The 19,725-nt window shown below is 40.7% G+C and overlaps 1 protein-coding gene and 1 long non-coding RNA gene across 4 annotated transcripts in view; both read right to left on the bottom strand.

Annotated features, from left to right (window-relative positions):
* Positions 1–19,725, bottom strand: part of LOC131684311 (diacylglycerol kinase eta) — a 455,577-nt gene that overhangs the window by 129,813 nt on the left and 306,039 nt on the right. For all 3 annotated transcript variants that reach the window (XM_058967061.1, XM_058967064.1, XM_058967062.1), the window contains 3 exons: positions 6,001–6,152; positions 5,740–5,935; positions 5,178–5,675 (listed from right to left, as the gene is read on the bottom strand). In XM_058967061.1, coding sequence (XP_058823044.1) covers positions 5,178–5,675; positions 5,740–5,935; positions 6,001–6,152 — 846 coding nt within the window. The remainder of the gene's footprint in view (positions 1–5,177; positions 5,676–5,739; positions 5,936–6,000; positions 6,153–19,725) is intronic.
* Positions 1,526–2,234, bottom strand: LOC131684312 (uncharacterized). The gene is made up of 3 exons (XR_009304640.1): positions 1,819–2,234; positions 1,672–1,750; positions 1,526–1,617 (listed from the first exon to the last, which is right to left on the bottom strand). It is a non-coding gene; the product is annotated as an uncharacterized LOC131684312 (long non-coding RNA).

Genomic DNA, 19,725 nt, shown 5'->3' with positions numbered 1-19,725 from the left:
TTTTCAAGAAAAATGTTGAAAATTCCATCATAACCTGGAGTTCTCTTATTTTCTAAATTTTATGATGAATCAGATCTCGTCATAGTTTGTTTCAGCAAGTTCGTCTAGAGACAATACATGATTTGAAACGTTTTCATATTTTTGTAAGACTGTATTTTCAATAGGACTCACAACGTTGAGATTAAAATTATGGGCGCACTCACACTGCTGAGCAAAATTTCGAGTTTTTTTTTGTAACCGTTTGTAAGAAGTATGTGGCTGGAATTGGTTTTTTGAGGTTTATTAAGAAGTTTGAAACTGCTTCACGAGAAAGTGAGAAAGTTGCTGGAAGATGATCAAAATCAATATCAGCATGTGTAATGAATTCGTTACAAATGTGACTTTGATCTGTCAAAACCAAATCAATTGTTGATGGATTCTTTGCAGACGAATAGCACGTAGATCCATTAAAAAACAAAACTGAATAGAACAACATTTGGAAAGTGATTTACTGTTAGAATTACTTCAAGCATTATTCCAGAATCGCTGAATATAAAGAATTTTCAACGAATTTTTGTAAGCTTGTTCCAAGAATTATTATGCTCGCCAATGCGTTGAAAAGCCAAAAATGCGATGTTTGATTCTGTAGTTAACTACTTTTGCGGTTCCTTCGCCTAATCCAACAATCGATTAAATCGATGAACAAAAAAATTTGGATTACTTTTCAATTTAATATTAGGTATAACTGTTCCGGTCACAACGCACAGTGGGACGAGTCCGGAGTTAAGTTCAGATATAAAGGTCACGCGGTATGTTCAGCAATATTTTTATTTTGTTGGCTTATGTGTCGGAGACAATTTGGCAGGAATTTAGGCTATTTGGATGAAAAACGAATTTTTCACAGCTATTAGAAGGGCGTAACTCCAGGGTTTTGGCTTAATTTGCTCACAGGGATTTTATCCGCTTATTTCAGTTTTCTGAAGAATCAGTTGTTCGTATGGCATAGGTTGCTTCAGCAAAATTATTTGTTTGATAAAATTACATCGTAAAATTACCATAAATGAGTTACTAGGTTGTTTATTCATTGGGTAAATAGTTGTTTGTCGTGATAATTAACAAAGTACGAACTTCCAATGCCATAACAACTACGACGCCCGCGAATACCCGCTATCGCTCTATACTCATTCGAAAGCTTTTAATTTGCTCTTTCATATGAGCCCACGGTAATTTCGCGAAAACTTGCGATAAGCAATTAAAATAAAAAAAACTGCACATAGAGACGCGTGGTAATTATTGATATCAAATTTAAATAATTATTTTAAAGCTAAAATAATGGCATGAAGACATGCACAGCTTGCAAATAAAATTGAGAGGATGATTCACGAAGTTTATACAAGTGCACAAATGAGGAGAGACGAGTGGAAATAGTAGTTACTTATATCTCGCTAGTATCCATTCTATGAAGCAGAAAATATTGGAATCATCATCAGAATCGGACGGAGATTAAAATAAAATATGCTTAAATTTTTATTATCAGGAGTTTTTTCGGCTAATCAGTCATAAATTAGACAGCGAAAACAACAATATTGCTTTTACTTCCAACGTTTCAATGGATTTATTCCACCTTTATCAAGGATTCTAAAAATGTATAGCTCTTGGTAGTCACTGAAGTACATAAATAATTTTACTTACAAAAACTTTGTGTTTTCTTGTAAAGTGTAATGTTGTGGTAAAACATGAACTGTCCTAATGTATACGCGTCATCTAATAGCTATTTTGGTCAAGAATTGAAAAAAAAATTATATTCTGTGTTTAATTTGCTAAGATATATCTACTCACTGCTATTGTTCGCATATTCATGCACCTACTGTATTTTTTGAAATTTTTCTGCGTTTGAAACGATTCTGTTTCGCGGGTAGAGAACGAGGGAAAAAGCGCTATATTCGATCTGGTAACTGTACTGAACTTGACGGTTGTTGAGTGTTTGCTATAATCGTGCGTATGGTAGTATCGGTAGTGTAAGTGTTGTCAGTTTTATAGTTTCTATTATGTAGTGTTTGTAGAATTCCTGCATATATACAACTAAGTCCGTCGGTATCTGTGCGTTTGTTTACAGTTTTTTGCTGGTTGATGATATGACACATTTCCAATATAGGAAGAGCTGTCGTTCGGTTATGTTGATCGAGTATCTTCACCTTGTTTACATCGAAGTTATGATGATGTGTAATGCTGTGTTCGAGGAGAGCTGTTTTTTGTTTTAGTTCCACTATCTGGATGTCTTCACTTATGACCGCCCCGTCGTACTGCCTCTCAAAGTTCATTGGACAAATTCTCAAAAGCTCCATATCAACAACATACAACATAAAGGACTCATTCACATTCTGCGAATACATAAATACAATAACTCTTCCACCGGATTATATTTTAGTGTCTTTCGACGTTGTATCACTATTTACATGTAAACCTAAATCATTGATAACACACAATATCATATACAACTGGAACAATATCAAACAACACACGAATATCAACCTTGACCTCCTATTGGAAATTGTCGAATTTTGCATAGATTCCAGTTACTTCAAATTCGACGACAAATACTACCGACAATTCTTTGGAACAGCTATGGGAAACCCTCTATCACCCGTTCTAGCCGACCTCGTTCTAGAAGGACTATTAGACACAACCATTACAAAACTAAGTTTCAAACCACCAATTCTCAAAAAATATGTAGACGATTTCATAATGGCTATACCTCTCAACAAACTCAAACAAGTGCACGATATCCTCAATAACTATGACAAACATATACAGTTCACCTATGAATTGGAAGAAAATCGCAGATTACCATATCTCGACATGGTACTAGTACGCACGGAAAACCAAGAGATACGTACTGAGTGGTATTCCAAACCCAGAGCAAGTGGACGTTTTCTTAACTTCCACTCATACCATTCATACCAGCAAAAAATCAACGTGGTAAAAAACTTTATCAGCAGAGTGGAAAAACTATCTACCAATCTCAACAGACCGGAGCAAATCCAAATCATGGACAAATATTTAAAACAAAACGACTACCCAAAGTCGCTGCGAAACAGATTGATTAACAATAACAAAACACGCGCAATACCTACCACACAACTTTCCAATCCTGATGAAAACCTGAAACATACTTACCGGTCACTTCCAAACATACCGTCATTGACGCATAAAATAGCAAAAACCCTAAAAAGAGACTACCCGGATGTCTCACTAGCTTTTCGCAACATCAAAACAGTAGCAAATCTTTTCAGCAAGGTCAAAGATAGCATACCGCAGGATAATTTGAGCAATGTGATATACAGCATACCATGCCAAAACTGCCCATCATCATATGTGGGCATGACTTCTAACATGCTTAAAACAAGGATAGCTGCACACCGCTCAAACATAAAAAAGCTCAACTTACTCAGGGAAGCAGGACACACCAGTGAAGACATCCAGATAGTGGAACTAAAACAACAAACAGCTCTCCTCGAACACAGCATTACACATCATCATAACTTCGATGTAAACAAGGTGAAGATACTCGATCAACATAACCGAACGACAGCTCTTCCTATATTGGAAATGTGTCATATCATCAACCAGCAAAAAACTGTAAACAAACGCACAGATACCGACGGACTTAGTTGTATATATGCAGGAATTCTACAAACACTACATAATAGAAACTATAAAACTGACAACACTTACACTACCGATACTACCATACGCACGATTATAGCAAACACTCAATGATTAGAGTAGCACAAATTAAGCATCAGCATAAACATACAGATACTATGAATCTATCCCGCCTTGTACAGGAAGGGAAAGCTTCCATAGCTTTGATTCAACAGCCATATTACGATAAAAGTAACTTTTATGTGGAAAGCTACATAACCCCGTCTTCGTAGCTTTCAACAAAAATGGCATGATAAATTCTGCGTGAAATGCCTCATGCATGTATACTTGCGAATAGTGCTGTCGACGCATGTCTTATATCCGACCTCACGACTCGCGATATTTGTCGTGTCACGGTCAATATGACCGTTGAAAAAAAAAAAGAAATACGTCTTCTGATGATTTCAAAAGGGTTTTATCATACTGTAGCAGATATTGGTTACCCCTCATAATCGGTAAATTATGCCTACCACATAATTTGGGGCAGCTCAGATATCAATTTGAGAGGCATCGAATTGATGGAATACTTAAGAAGTTCAAATCTGCACATACTCAATGTAGGAAATGTCCAACATTTGCACTAGCTGGCAGAGAAGAGGTGTTACATGTAACTCTCTGCTCTGACAATATTACGTATGAGTTGGCAAACTGACTCGTACCAAACGAGCTTGAACTGTCCCTATCTAATCATAAATACATCGTCTTTGATCACTTAAACGTCTCGCTATATATCATCACATATCGCGACTAGGTTTCATGGGAATGTTTCGACGATTGAATCTGGTTGAGGTCGTGTATAAAACAATCACACTCATAGTAGCAACATACAATGAGGCTTATCCGCTTCGAGTAATGCGTGCTTCTAGAGGAACTTCTTGGTGAAATACCGAACTTGTTCGACTCAAAAAGTTATGTAGAAGTGCTTGGGATCGCAGACACAGGGGCGGGTTGGAGGTATTTATGTTGGTTCGTAAAGCATACAGAAATACCCTTCGATCCTCGGAGCGAAATGGTCGGAAAAACCTCTGCACAAAAGTCTCAACGAGACTAGTAGATTAAATAAGTTACTTTCGAAATCGAAAGATCTTCCGTACGTTCAACTACCAATTTCTTTTTCGCAACTAGCAACTAGGTGAAATTAAAAAAAGGATTGTTGTTTCATTGCAGTTTAAATTTGATAATTGAAATTTATATTTCATTCTTATTAGAGATGTCGGATTGCTATATCACACAGCTGGATATAAACTGGTGCGATTGCAAGTAAATATTTATTAATTATTTATTGATACGTGCAGCTTTATATCTATTCTGTAACAAAATTGAATGGAATAAAGAACATAAATTCATAAGCCCACGTAGTGCTCCCCTATACATCATGTAGCTTCACAAATGAACTTAGTTCTATCGTACAAGTGTTTGCCTATATGCTCTTCACAATTGCCAAGTCGAATCGAAACTCTCAAATATCAGAACTAAAACAACAATTCACTTACCTGCATGCTCAACTTATCAATTTCGCTAAGAACCCATCCAACCGAACCATCGCCCGAGCAGACCAGTATCCGGAATGGATCAAAGTGGCGGAACAGCCGAAGACCCAACCCCGGACCGGATGATATGAGATCAAACACCTGGGCCGGATTCAGCAACTGTTTGAAGCGTCGCAGAAATTTGACGCCCTGATTGTCACCGGATTTGGAGTTCACAAACACTAGCAGCGGGGAAAAACTACCATGCGGTTTACACACGTCCCAAGCATCGTCGATTCCTATCGAATGAAGCGAAATCGGCGGAACAACCGACACACGTGCTGGTCCGAGTGGGCAGGCCACCTGAGCCTGAGGTCTACAGGCGGTATGAACGGTTGAACGGCACCAAAGGCAGCGCCAATCCTGCAGCCGCATCACCGAGCCACACGTTTTGTCACAGACGATACACTTGGCGGAAACTGGCAGATTGCCTTCCATCCATTGATGTGGCATAACGATGTTCTGAAAAGAGATAAAATGTAATTCAATTATTTCTCATCATCCGAAAATCATCCGCCATTCTCACCCCATCGTTATCCTCGATGATGTCCTTCCCCACCGATGCCAGCGTAGTCCACTTACAGTTGGATATTGCTTTGGCGGCACACCGCTTATGCACCTTGCACTTGCACACTTCACACGACAGTCCATGGGAGGTAACACCGGACAGGGCTTCACGGCAAACATTGCAATAGGTCGGCCGGGCATGGGACGTTGCATACCTGTGGAGAGGAAACATGTAAGCTGAGACCGCTCAGAGTAATCCTTTTTGATCTATGCAGCCTACCAGTGATGGTAGCCCGACAGGAAGTCATGCTGATCGGGTGGCCCCGGCTCGAAAAAATCCCTCGATGAGGCAGCTTTCATGGCTTGCAGCCACTCTTCCATTTCTCGACGATTTTCAGCGCACAGCACTAACGAACGGGTGGGAGTGATTAGCTGGGAAATTAGGAGAAAAGGGATGATATTTTTAGTATGCGAAATTAATCTAGACAAAAGGTTGTTCTGAAATGTTCTCTAGAAATCTTTTGTTCAGTTTCATCTGATGGTAAAACGGACACGTTATAATATTCCAGTCCCTAACTTTTCCCTATTAAAAGCGGTACATAACCTTTTCAAATCAAACCATTATGACGCAGGAATGAAAAGTTTCAACAGGAAAAAAGAGTTAGAAAAATCCTTCCTCAGAAAACGGAATTCTTTGAACTTTTAATCTACCTGTCCGTATAGGTATGATAAGGGACCATTCATAAATTACGTAACGCAAAAATTGCCCAAAATTGACTCCCCCCTCCCCCCATGTAACAAATTGTCACAAATTTCTTCATCCCCCCCTCCCCTGTTACGTAACAAATTCCTAGAAAAAAAAAATTTTTTCTTCGGTGAAAACATGTTACGTAACGATCTAGCTAACTCCCCCTCCCCCCTATGTCACAACATGTCACAACTTGTTGTACCCCCTCCCCCCCTAAAAGCGTTACGTAATTTATGAATGGTCCCTAAGAAGAAATCTTCTGTCGGTATCTGGTGGGAAGCCGTTCAACGGGATGCTCCTTGTTGAAACGGGTGTATGCTTGAACGAGTTTTAATTTGCGCTTAATTTTTGCAAAACCTTAGGTAAAATGTTTCGGTGAATCCGCAGACTTTTCTCAAAAGTGCTTCATTTCTTGTAATTATTTTGTGTAAGTTGAGTATTTTGAACAATATTTGTTGGTTATTGGATAATTTTTACATAATAAGTTTGGCTCAGAGAATGAGAAAGGCTAAGTTTCAATTAGAGCTTCATTGTTACTATTTCAGATCAGGTATACGCTTGCGAATTTTTATCATAAATTACAGGCACCGTGAAGCCAGCGTGGTTCATTTTCAATTTTTTCCCAACAGGTTAAATAAGGCATGATGATGTGCTCTTTGCGGTTGCAAATAAGCTTGGCTTTCAACCGCGGAAACGGATGTGTTGTGCTAAGTATAACTTCGATGCGTTCCAGCTCACCTCTGTTCTTGTTGCTTATCGCAATCTCGATTCTGATGAACACTCGCATTTCCTTCGGTGATTGCCATCAGCCGAACCTCACTTGGGAGCAATGTGACAGAGGACTCGTATTTGTTGACGCGAGTGAATGAACATTCTCACATTCAAGAAACACTCTACTTGGTGGAATGTCACTGCATGACATGGTGCAAATGAACGCAGCAAATAGCACTATAGAAAAAAAAAAACATACTTGACTTGCTGTTTGTATCTGGGATGACTGAAATTTATCTCCACATAGAGGAAACAACTGATTCCCTCATCACTGACATCTTATTGTATGCTCCTCTGCAAATCATGTAAAGATGAGCTTCACCCGTGAAGTACGTCGAATGATCAGATGACAGAAAACTCGACTCAAAAGCTGTCTACGAGGCACTGAATCTAGGTCTAGTTAAAAGGGATAGTTGTGTCCTTGAATGCTTTAGTAAACTCATGTCTGAAACCGCACAATTCCGAGAGCTTTTTATTCCAGACTTTCTTTTTTTGAATAGCACAGACAAAAAGTTCTTTCGTTTTAATATTAATAATACGTCCAAAAACTTTATTTCTAATTTATTGAGTTTCATTCTAAATTCTTCAATATACTTTTCAAATGTTGCAGTTATTTTGCTTTTGTTGTTTACAATGTATTGACTGTTGACTGAATTTAAGAAAAGAATTAAGGGGGACCTCTACTCTCGAGGCCCGAAATTAAGCTGATAGTGCTTTTTCGTATCAAGAAAGGCTATGCAATCACTCTGAAAACAGGCTTCTTAACCGAGATCCACAGGGCTCGACTCAATTCGTCGAGCTCGGAAAATGTCTGCGTGTATGTGTGCCGATTGGACAAAGATATACTCAAATGAAAGCAGTAGCTTGTCATTAAATTTCATTTGGATCGGAGCTTTGGTTCCGAAGGTACGGGTTGAATAGCGTGATCACACATCAAAATCCCCGTTATTACCGGTATTATCATGCTATCAAAACGATGCTAAAATAATTGAAATATTAATTGCTAAATTACCATCGTGCGGGGCTACTTTGGATATGTGGCGCTACTTTGCACACTTTAGTTTTTCAATATTTAGTCACAGACGCGCGTTTATTAGTTTTATCATACTTTTGACATTTGTAGAGCCATGTATTTTAGCCATGTTGCATATGTTTTTTGTCATTTTTCTTAACACTATTTACGACAACAAACAAAACACTTCAAGGATCTATAAAAGTGATTAGAAGCTCGTAAAATGAGATTGCTCAGCAAAACAAAAAATCTTAAGTATACTGAGGCCACATATTGATTTTCGGAAAGAAGAAAAAATGATGAAAAATGGCGTTTTCCGTTTATTTATAGTACGTCAGGATCAGTTTTTATGAGCAGCTGAAGATTTTGGTGTCTTTAAAAAAGTTGTTTTTAACCCATTCATGTCCATGTTGTTTGTGGACAACAACGTTTGTAAACAGCTATAACTTTTGATTGAGGCAAGATTTGCTCGCAAAAAGAAGTAAGGCTACTAAATGTGACTATTGTCTTTCATTTGAGCATTAACAGTGACAAGGATCAGCTCTTGAACTCAAGTTATTGCAATTAGTCTGATTGGATTCTGCTGGAGCAGTGCTGCCAGGGACAGTTTACGTTGACGACGGAAATTCAATTTTTCATATATCTTCGTAATGATGCAATATTTTTGTAAACTGATAAAACATCAATTTAGTCTGTCTTTGGCTACGTTTTCCATGCAATTGGACTATTGTAAACATTCTAGGAGAATTGTATTGGGCATTGGAAGGTAAAAATTAAGCAACTTCTAGCACTGCAAGGGAAGCACCTATCTTTATGAAATAAGACTTTTTGTGTTTCTTGATCTTACCGTTTTCAAGGAAAAATAATTTTGAAACCCAACATGCACTAGAAAAAGTTGGTCATGAAAGGGTTAATATCATTATCAACAACTTTACGAAGATACCAAGTTTCCAAATCATGGTTTGAGTTTATTCTTCGTAATTATTGCCATTAATTACCAAAACTGTTGTTTTCAAGAGATGCTCTGTAGTATATTGTAAAATTTCTTTGAAGACATGGAACCGTTGCAAAATAATGTGATCTTGACCGTGAAAAAACTGGTTTTGAACCTTTATTTCAGAATTCTTGACATAAAAAGTGCATAACTTGAAAACTTGGTGCAAATTACGCCATCAATATAGCACTCAAATGTACGTCAAAAATAGCCCCTTATTTCACTTTCTTTTTTTGTGAAATTTTCAATTTTTATTTTTATAATTGATAATACAAAAAATCTTTAAATGCTCTTAAAAACCTATTCTGACATATTAGAGATAAACGGATATCGCCATTTTTCATCATTTTCCTTTTTAATCTCTACGAAAAACAATATGCAGTCTCGACCCACTCAATTTTTTTTGACAAGTGGTATTGTAAATGTTAAATTAAAATGAATCCCACATTTTTGAAAATGCGATAAATGGGTGATTTTTTATTGTTGAAAAAGCCTCTTATATCAGTTTGAATTGATGATATTTCAATAAAAGTTAATAAAACTAATTAATTTTTATTTTATATCGAATTCAAGAAGTGTGCAAGTAGTAGCCCCCAGCTAGTCCACATAAAATATTTTTAAACGCTATATGAACAACTTTTTTATGAGTGAACCAATTCTGCTCATATTTGGCATATAAAATACATACATGATGACGATAAATCTGTGCTGATATGATACAAATCCATCAATTATTAAAGGAGTTATAATTCGTCAAAAATTGATGAAAAGTGCGCAAAGAAGCCCCGCACGACGGCATTAAGATTTGTAATTTTGGCTCACTGAAGATCAATTGTACGTTTTTTACAACTTTTGTCACCTACGATGTAACCAGAACCCAGTAAAGTTCATCCGGAAATGAACAGGAATTCTGGCTGGTTCCAGTTCGTACTCCGGTTCCAGTGACACAACCGATTCTAGTTAGAATCGGTTGTGTCACTGGAGCCGGAATACGAACTGGAACCAGCCAGAATTACAGTTCATTTCCGGTTGAACTTTACTGGGAAGCTTAAGGATGTTCCAAAGTCGTTAAATTAAATACACATCTATTTCTTCAGAACAACTCACTTGATTTTCACAAATTTAGCCTCATATAAAAGGTTTGGTATTCATACTACCTGCTGTCGAGCTTAATTTAGATCGAAGTCGTGGTTCCGGAGTTATTAATTGCAGAGTGCGATTCCACATAAAAATTTCCTGAACCTTTTGGCCTTTCTCATATAGAAATGTTATGCAATCGCTCGGAACTTCGACATTTTATCTCAAGAACGTTGAACTGGGGTACAAATTTACCCCACTACATCTTTGGGGCCGTGTGAAAACGAAAAATCGGCATTTATCGACCTGGGACAAGCCAATTTATGTATCATTGATTCAATAATTAAACTACACAGCTGTTTTCGCAATTAAAAAAAGACAAAAAATATATATTATACATTTCATTTGTTTGCATTTGTTGCCGCGCCAAACGAGATTGTTATTCATTGCCAGCCTTGTATAAGAAATGCATCGCTGCATCGCGTAGGGAAGGTTGATGTTGATCGTAAAATCCCAAAAATGGAATGAAAAGAACACAGAAAAAGGGATCACTCTGTCTATTTACCAACCTCCCGCTCCTAATTTATATAAGCGTACCATACGCAGTCCCATTAGCTAGCTTTAGTTTTCCTTCTCACTTGCTCTGTGGAGGAAGCAATAAAATCGTAGAAAGCGTTACAAATGTAACCGCATACTTTGTGAGCCCTTGCGGGACTGGACTAGGATTGAATAGCAAGAATCTGTATTGTAGTTAAATACGTCAGTTCTTAAGAGGCAGGGCCAAATATAAAAGTAAATAAATAGGAAATTCGCCCTTCTAAGACCACAGGAAATTTAAGTCGTAAAATAGGAGAATAGGGAAAAACGTTTGGATTAAAAGGGATAAATTTTCTCGTGGCAATATATGAATCGCGCGGGCAACATGTAGTTTTAAGATAACGTTTCTCAATATTTTTTGAATAAATTAAGTTGCAAGTTCCAAAGTTTAAACAGTGTTCCTAACCAATAAAAGAAAACTCCCTTAAGTGAAAAATAGGAAACAACAACGGCAGTAGGAGGAGCCATTCGAGGATCAACGCAACTGGTAAGAAATAAGATCGTCAAAGGAGCCACGAACTGGCTCAGGTACATCCTTCTTTCCGGTCGTTTCAGCATTCTTACCTGCGAAAATCGCGATCGACCGCGTGTGGTGCGTTTGTACCCCAGTGCAACGTTCTAAGGTAAAAAAGTAAGTGTAACGATCTAGGGTTACCTGAGGTCCGGAGAGCCGAGTCTCTTCTACCTGTCGACTCAGTTCGTCGAGATCGGTAAATGTTTGTTTATATAGTAAAGCTTTTCTAAGTACCTAACACAATGGATCTAAATACTGGTCGCAGTGGTTCGCCTCCTACAAAAAAGGGCATATTTTTACTCTATTAGGGAGGTTGTCTAACTAAATCAGTAATTACTCGACCTACAATCGATACGATGTGTCCAAATTGACATCAACAGCTTTGCTTTGTTGTTAAGAACCAAGATAATAACTCAAATGCCTTGAAAACGGACAAAAGCTCGTATTTGAGCGCAAAGAAAACTCGAATTGAGTGCCCCTATTATTACTCTAACATTTGACTCAATGCGTTGAACAAATATCGCAGACGCTGCTCTAACCAACGGCTTCAAATGGGTAGGGTGATCATAGAAATAGGTTCCTTATCCTATTATAGAACAGGTTCATTATCCTATTACGTCGCCATTTAGCTGTCGTCTTAAGGAACCGTTTATCTGCTGATTTCATGAGCCACTTAGCTCCTGTTTCCGTGAGTTATTCAGTCTCCAGCGTTATTACGATCTACTCCGATACTTACCCTATTCCGATTGAGAGTTTCCCGATGGAGGAATATCTCCCGACCCCGATACCCGCTTTCTTAAGCTATTTTGCTCCCAACTTTTTCGAGATCTACTCGGATATTGTCCGGCGGTGAAATTACCCTATTCCAACTGAGAGTTTTCCGGCGGCGGAATTTCTCTCGATACCGATGTTTCATCGGTAGGTGTCGAGGTCGGTCCGGCGTTTCAAGTGGTAGCGTCCGGTTTACTGGCGCCCCGTTCACTTGAACCAGGTGCTGAATTTTGCCCGAACCCGACTTATTGTTTCACAGCGGCTTTCTAATCGGTGACGCTACTTTGTTGGTCCCTTCGCAACTTCTTCTGCATCTCGTCACTACCTTGTTAACCGCATGCTAAATATGCCCATCATGGCTCACAATATTATCAACTATCCCACCAGATATACCCCTTCGAAATTACTCGAACCTTGGGCATTTGAAGATCATCTGTTCCGGCGTCTCTTGTACGTTCACACACTCCGGAAAAAGAGGTGACGAAGCATGTCCAAATCGATGCAGGTACTTCCGGAAACATCCGTGCCCGGACAATAACTGCGTCTGATGGAAGCTCACCTCGCCATGTTCTCTTTTCCCTGCGTTGTCCCACTCTTGCTGCCACTTAGCAAACGAGTCTACTCAGACCAGTCCCCTTGCATTTCGTGCATTACTCCGTTGGTAGCATTCCACGCCCTCAGCAAAGAGTGATGGAGATGGGAACCATCCCGGCAATTATACATACGCCCTCAGCAAAGAGTGATGGAGATGGGAACCACCCCAGCGATTATACATACCGCCTCCGACGATATCGTTCTGTACGCACTCGCGATACGAACAGCCATTAGCACAGTCCGGTACGCCATACTTCAGTATTGAGGATGAGACACCCGCCAGGAGACGTCTCATGCTGCCTCTTGCTCCTCCGTGATTCGGTGTGATCCTTACCAATGCGTTAGTTGTCCTCGCAGCCTTCACACATACATAGTCGACATGGCTGTTGTAATTTAACCCATCGTCGACCATCACACCCAGGTGCTTCAGCGCACGCATCGATGGGATGGATTGTCTCCCGACTCTGATCTCGACGCGCTGGTTTTTTTTACAGTTGCTGTCCAGCACTACCTCGGTCTTGTGGAGAGCCAGCTGCAACTTGACGTCAGCTTTCCAGCTTTACACGATGCCTATTGTCTCTGTCGTCAACATCTCCACCTCCTCAAGGGTCTCACCCGTTATCGTCAGGACAACATCATCTGCAAAGCAGACGATTTCAACACCCCTGGGCAGTTCCAGTAATAACACTCCGTTGTACATTATATTCCACAGCGTTGGACCAAGTATGAAGACCTGAAGTACTCCCGCCGTGACCCTAATCGACCTCTGCCCCATGTTCGGTTCGTAGACCAGTACTCGGTTCTGGAAGTAACTTTTCTGAACCTTACATAGATAGTCCGGAACCTGCATTCTGTGCAGTGCTACGGCGATAGCCCTCCAGCTAGCATTGTTGAACGCGTTCTTCACGTCTATCGTTACCACGGCGCAGTATCGATTACCCCTTCTCTTTTGCTTCAATGCTTTCTCTCCGCTCGCGATGACTGTGCGGATGGCGTCCACCGTCGATATCCCTTTCCGGAGCCCGAGCTGTCTCTGCGATATTCCATTCTCACTTTCAGCGTAGATCGTCAACCTGTTGAAGATGACCATTTCCAAAAGAAGTATCAAGAGTAGCAGGCATATAGGCCGATACGATGCTGGATCTCCTGGTGATTGCCCTGGTTTTGGCAGCAACACCAGCTTCTGGATCTTCCATCTATCCGGGAAATAGCCATCGTCCAGGCTTTTCTGTAGGATTATCCTGAACATGTCCGGAAACGCCAGGATCGCAGTCTTCAGTGCTACGTTGGGGATACCATCCGGTCCGGGAGCTTTCTTCGCTTTCAGCCCTTTTGCCACAATAAGGAGCTCGTTATTGGAAACTCGATTGTCACCAGCATTTCCACCATATGCATCAACTTACGGTGTATGCGACCATGCGGTTGGGTCGTGCTTCAGGAAAAGGCCCTCCACGATAATTTTCAGTTTGTCGGCGCACATTTCGACTGGCGTCATTGGACCCTTGGTTCTGGCCATAACGACTCGGTAAGCATTGCGTCTACTATGGTAAGGTTAGCGTCTATTTCTCTACACAGCTTCTTGTAGCAGGTGGACTTGCTTAGCACTATCTGGCAGGAGCAGATCCAAAAAAAATTCGGAGGGGGTCCAAAATTTCGACTTTGAAATGTTCATTGTACAATACGTAATATGTAATACCCTCATTCAGTTAAAATCAGTTTTGGTAATCGAATCTGGTCAGAAATTATTTTGAACTTAGAATGAACTTAAAATAGAAACTATTTTAGAATTTCTCAAGAAGTTAAAAATGTTCGGGGGGGAGGGTCTGGAGCCCCAAGACACTCCCCCTGGATCCGCCACTGCTATCTGGTTTTTGTTACATCACATGCTCTCGCTACTGTTTCCGACAGCTCATCGGCACTCGGAATTGGAGTGACACTGGCAGCACGAAGTGGTTCCACAAAAAGGTCCTTGTCGAAGTCCTTTATTTTCCACTTCCGGTCGCCACTCCTTACTCTCGGTGTTACCGTGAAATTTCGCCAACCAATTGTGTGGTGGATCGCTTGGTTGTCACTATGTGTGTACTGCTCACTAACTCGCCAGTTCATGTAATCCATCAGCATAGGGCTGCAGAATGTTATGTCGATGATGGATTCACGACCTTCGTTACACAGTCTCACATCCAGCTTCGCCAAGGGTTCCAACAAGATGTAACCTCTTACGTTGGTCAGCCTGCTACTCCACTCCACGGCCCAAGCATTAAAGTTTCTTGCTATAACAACCGGCGTTCGTCCGACTAACGAGTCGGTTAGTGCGTCGAGTATCCTATTGTTCTGCTCTGGTGTCCATTTCGGGGGAGCATAGCATACAGATAAATACGCGGTTGATCCTAGCGATCACGAAGCCTTCGAGGGTGTTATCAACCACCTCTTGGACAGGGAAAGCGCCAATTACCTGTATTGCAGCCATCGCTGCACTATCCACCACCCAGTTACCGTTACCGGGAGGAACATGATATGGCTTTGCAATAATTGCAAGGTCGCACTTCAGTTGATGTGCAATGTCGCAATGATGATCGCTGGGTTATCTTCATCATCATCGGCCTGCCTTCGCCTTTATATAAGCAGGGCATTTGAAGCTACCCGTCATGTGGTCGTTACCGTCCTCCGGTTTACAGATCATGCACCTTGGTTGCTTTCGTGCGGTCTCCTGCAACGTTCCCCTTTTTCTCCGCATTTTCTACACAGTGCAGACCTGTCCGGGGCCTAGCAGTTCCTCACCTGATCATTGCTGAAGCATTGCTCCATCTGCTTGATAACTCACGGAACGACTCTCAGTGAGCACACCGACCATCCGACTTTTATCTTGCCGGTCTCCGCCAGCTTGTTGGCAACGACCACCGGTAGTCGAATCGCCGCAGTTTGAGTGCCTCCACTACTTCCAAATCCGGATAGTCGTCGGTACATCTAGTTTGCACTGCTCGATTAGTGCACCCTTCAGTTTTTCTACGGTCGCTATCTCGTCTAGACCCTTGCACTCGACTACGGCTCCCTGGGATAGGGCTCTCACATTCACTTCGCTGCTCAAGGATTTAGCAACAAGCTCGCGGCAGGTCGAGCTCTTGACGGAAGGATCCTTCTTCAGCTCTAAGATCATCTCGCCCTCCCCTCCGTTTCGCCTGGTGGCTACCCACGATGCGTCAACGGTCTTTCCCAACGTTCCTCTGGTCGCTAGAGCCTTCCAGCTCGCTCTTCTGCTTTTACGGGTCCTCTTGCTCCCCCGGCGTGTCCCTCACTCTTTTTCCCCCTGCGAGTGTTTTCAAGTCGGTGTCATCCTTCCTTACTTAGGGAGTAGAACAGCACGTCAGCCAAAAGTTGCCGTCCAATTCGTGAACCGTGTTCTGTCCGTTGCAGGTCGCCATGGCCAGTATGCCATAATCAGGATGTTACTGGCGTCGATCCTGTTTTGCCGGTTGGCACTCCGGTTGGGCTAGTGTGCTTTTGTTACTAAGATCTTTTTAATTATTGAAATCTTAAGATCTTAGCAAAAGCGGCACAGACTCGCTTCGCCGGAGCTGCTTTCGAAGCTATGGCCTTTTTAGAGGTTTAGCAGAGCCCAATCCAAACCCCACCATATCCTAGCAAGACTCCCCAACTCGCAGTAGGAGCGATGGGGGAGGGGTTGTTAAGCCCCTAGACTCCTGTCTTTCCTCTCTCTGCCAGGCATGCACAAGAACGGTGCTGCTCCGTGTCCTATTGCTATGCACTGACTCATAATGTGTCAGCGTTAAATTCATTGAGCTAGTGTTTGCGCTGGTTTCCGATGAGCTAGAGTTAGCAAGTAGCACGAGCACCGATGAGCTAGAGCCCTCGCTAGCACGGTGATAGCTAGCATACTGCACGGAGCTATAGCAAAACAGAATAAAAAAAACAACGCGTTAGTGTGAGTAATGATCCCTGCATCATTTTTTCAGCAACCTGTCGCACATTCACCAACACATAGTTCTTGCTTTGTCCTATTCTTTCGTTCCATAGCTTACACTACTGTACCGTTCTAGTTCATCGGACAAGCTTACCGTGCCAGCTCATTGAGTTAACTCGTGCTAACTCGTTGTGGGGGTCCTCTTGCTCCCCCGGCTATTCGAATCCTACAGCTCGAGCACGCAAGTTACCTAGCACGAGCGGTGTCAGTGCTTATTTGGTTCGTTCAAAGCCGCCGCTCAGCTCGTGTTAGGCTCTCGTGCTGTGCTTCATGCATCCCTGCTCTCTGCTGCTCCCTATGAGAATATGTATGTGTGCATGTATGTGTGTAGGTGCGGTGTTAACGAAATATCCACATTGGTTTCTCGGACATGCATGAACCGATGTACACAAACTTACTCGCAAATGAAAGGTATAGCGTTCCAATCGCCTGCTATAGAATTTCATTTTAATACGATTTCCGGTTCCGGATTTACGAGTGGAAAAGTACAGTCACATAGAAAATCTAATTGTAGTTTGTCCACATCATCCATTTTTTTGTGAATCCGACTTCCAATTTCCGAATCACAGGCTACCGATTTTAACGTATACAGCAATTAATGCAAAAAGGCGAAAATTTTTCGAAATTGGCAGACCAATTGCGTGGATTTGTAGTTCTAGTTCACTAACGGCCATCCAAAATCTCTTTGGTAACATTGACCACCATAGCCGATTCCGGAGGTCCGTAGAAAAATGGTCATCTGTCAAAATTAACTAATTCACATCGATTTATCGAACATTCTTGGGTAGATTTTCATAAAATTAACCTCACGGTAATAATGAACGAATCGGTTATATGGTTCCGAACATATAGATTGACCAGTTCGGTCACTTATGAAATTCCCTTACATACGCTGGAACTGGTAAATTTGAGCACGTCTTATCACGTCGTACAAATCGAATGATTCCAAAGCGAAAAGAACTGTTTTATCTTGTAAACTATTATGAATCAAAAATGATTGCTTGAGAAGATCGTTCTGCAATCTTACATTCTTGAGAGGAGATTCATGCTTGACATGTCAAATAATATGTTTTTAAACTTCTCCTTCTTTCGAAAAAGTGGCTTAGCTTTTGCATGAGCCCTTTTAAGAATTTCAACATAGACGAATCAAATCATTTCAACCTGTTGTGCGCCATCATCAAAATCAAAACGCCTTCATCCGAACCTGGTAACATGGCAGTGTCGTCGACAACGTTTATGGACACTTGGGCATGATTTCATCATCTCCACTTTTTCGTGTTTTATTCCACGAAACGAGGAGAAAATAACTACACCGGTGGTATGTCAGTATCAGTCAAATGGGCTATATCCGCGTTTATTTCGCTAAATGATCGCTTTTTTCCACTTTTATTACTCAATCTCGTTGTACACCGGATTCTGTTTTTGCACGCACTTTTTTTGCACGGTTTTTTTTGCACGACTTTTTTTGCACGGTTTTGCAAAATAATATGTTTTTTATGTATAAAATACCTATTTCGATATACAAGTTTAATGATTTGATCATCCCGTGAAAAAAAAACCGTGCAAAAAAATCCGTGCTATTTCGAGAAACCGTGTAAAAAAAATCCGTGTTATTTCGAGAATCCGTGCAAAAAAAATCCGTGTTATTTTGAGAAACCGTGCAAAAAAAATCCGCGTTATTTTGAGAAACCGTGCAAAAAAAATCCGTGTTATTTCGAGAATCCGTGCAAAAAAAAGTCCGTGTTATTTCGAGAAACCGGGCAAAAAAAATTAATAGGCATTTAGTAACGGCAGCTGAAAATAAATGGCATTGGATATTTGCAATGCAAATGGGGATGATCTGCCAATGTGTAAAAATCGCGTATTTTTCAATTTTAGGAAATGAGTTGTTATTCAAAATTCAAGTTATGGTAGTTGAAAATCAATAACGTTGGGCAATGGTTTTTTATAGGATTGTATGCTTTTTAGATATCATCAAATAATATTCCGATTCATATATCACATCGCATTGGCAATGGAGCAATTGGTATATTGCCATGTTCCCTCGGGTAGTGCCACTACACAAAGTATATTAATTTTGCCTTTTCAGCTTGATAAGCTAGAAACTGATAGCGGAGATTTTAATATGCAGGGATACGCAATACGTATTGTTTGGTCTGAGTAGATAACGACTGATGTTTCTTTTTACCAACCCATTAGTGATCTCTGATTAAATAGAGCTTTCAAAGAGTTAGGGACAGGCACAAGTCTATTTTTTACTGAGATGGGACAAGTTGGTGCTGGACCTGTGGCCTTCGTCTGGTATGATCCATTCTCGTTGGTACGGATGTGTTCATGACTGGTTTGTGGATGAGTGGTCCTACTTACAAGTGAATTGATCACTTCGCTTGGGTGGAGATATATGTGAATTCTGCTAGCTGTCGAGCTTGGATATGTTAGCTGGTTCCAAGAAAATGTGCAGGACTGGCGAGAATGTTGATTGTTTCACTCGAGCTTTGGTTCTTGGAAATAACAAATCGCTTCCTCGGTGTGATATGTTCGAGTTGAATGCTCAGTGGTATAAATGTGCATTCGGTTCGAGCAGATTGAGTCGTTTGGAGGATTGGTGGTCTCTGAGAGCAGATGTGAATAACTCTGAAGTATCCAATAAAGGGAGATTGTATCTGTGGAACTGAAAAATATTGTCACTACTCTAGCTTATTGGTACATCATAACAACCAATATCGACTATTTAGAACAGAAATTTTCAAATTCTGTTATAAGATCGAGAAGAAATATAGCACAGTTATAGTGAATAAAGTATTTGCGAATAAGGGCCAATACTGCTGGCATCTTTTATCATATTTATTAATAGTCGATTGATCCGCTTCAGACCCAGGAGACGAAAGAAAAGAATAGGAACAAGACAAAAGGCGGTTCTAATTCTAAATTGGTTTAGTATAGATACA

This window comes from Topomyia yanbarensis, chromosome 2, assembly GCF_030247195.1.
Source record: "Topomyia yanbarensis strain Yona2022 chromosome 2, ASM3024719v1, whole genome shotgun sequence".
Classification (NCBI taxonomy): domain Eukaryota; kingdom Metazoa; phylum Arthropoda; class Insecta; order Diptera; family Culicidae; genus Topomyia; species Topomyia yanbarensis.
This window is presented reverse-complemented; position numbering and strand designations above follow the sequence as displayed.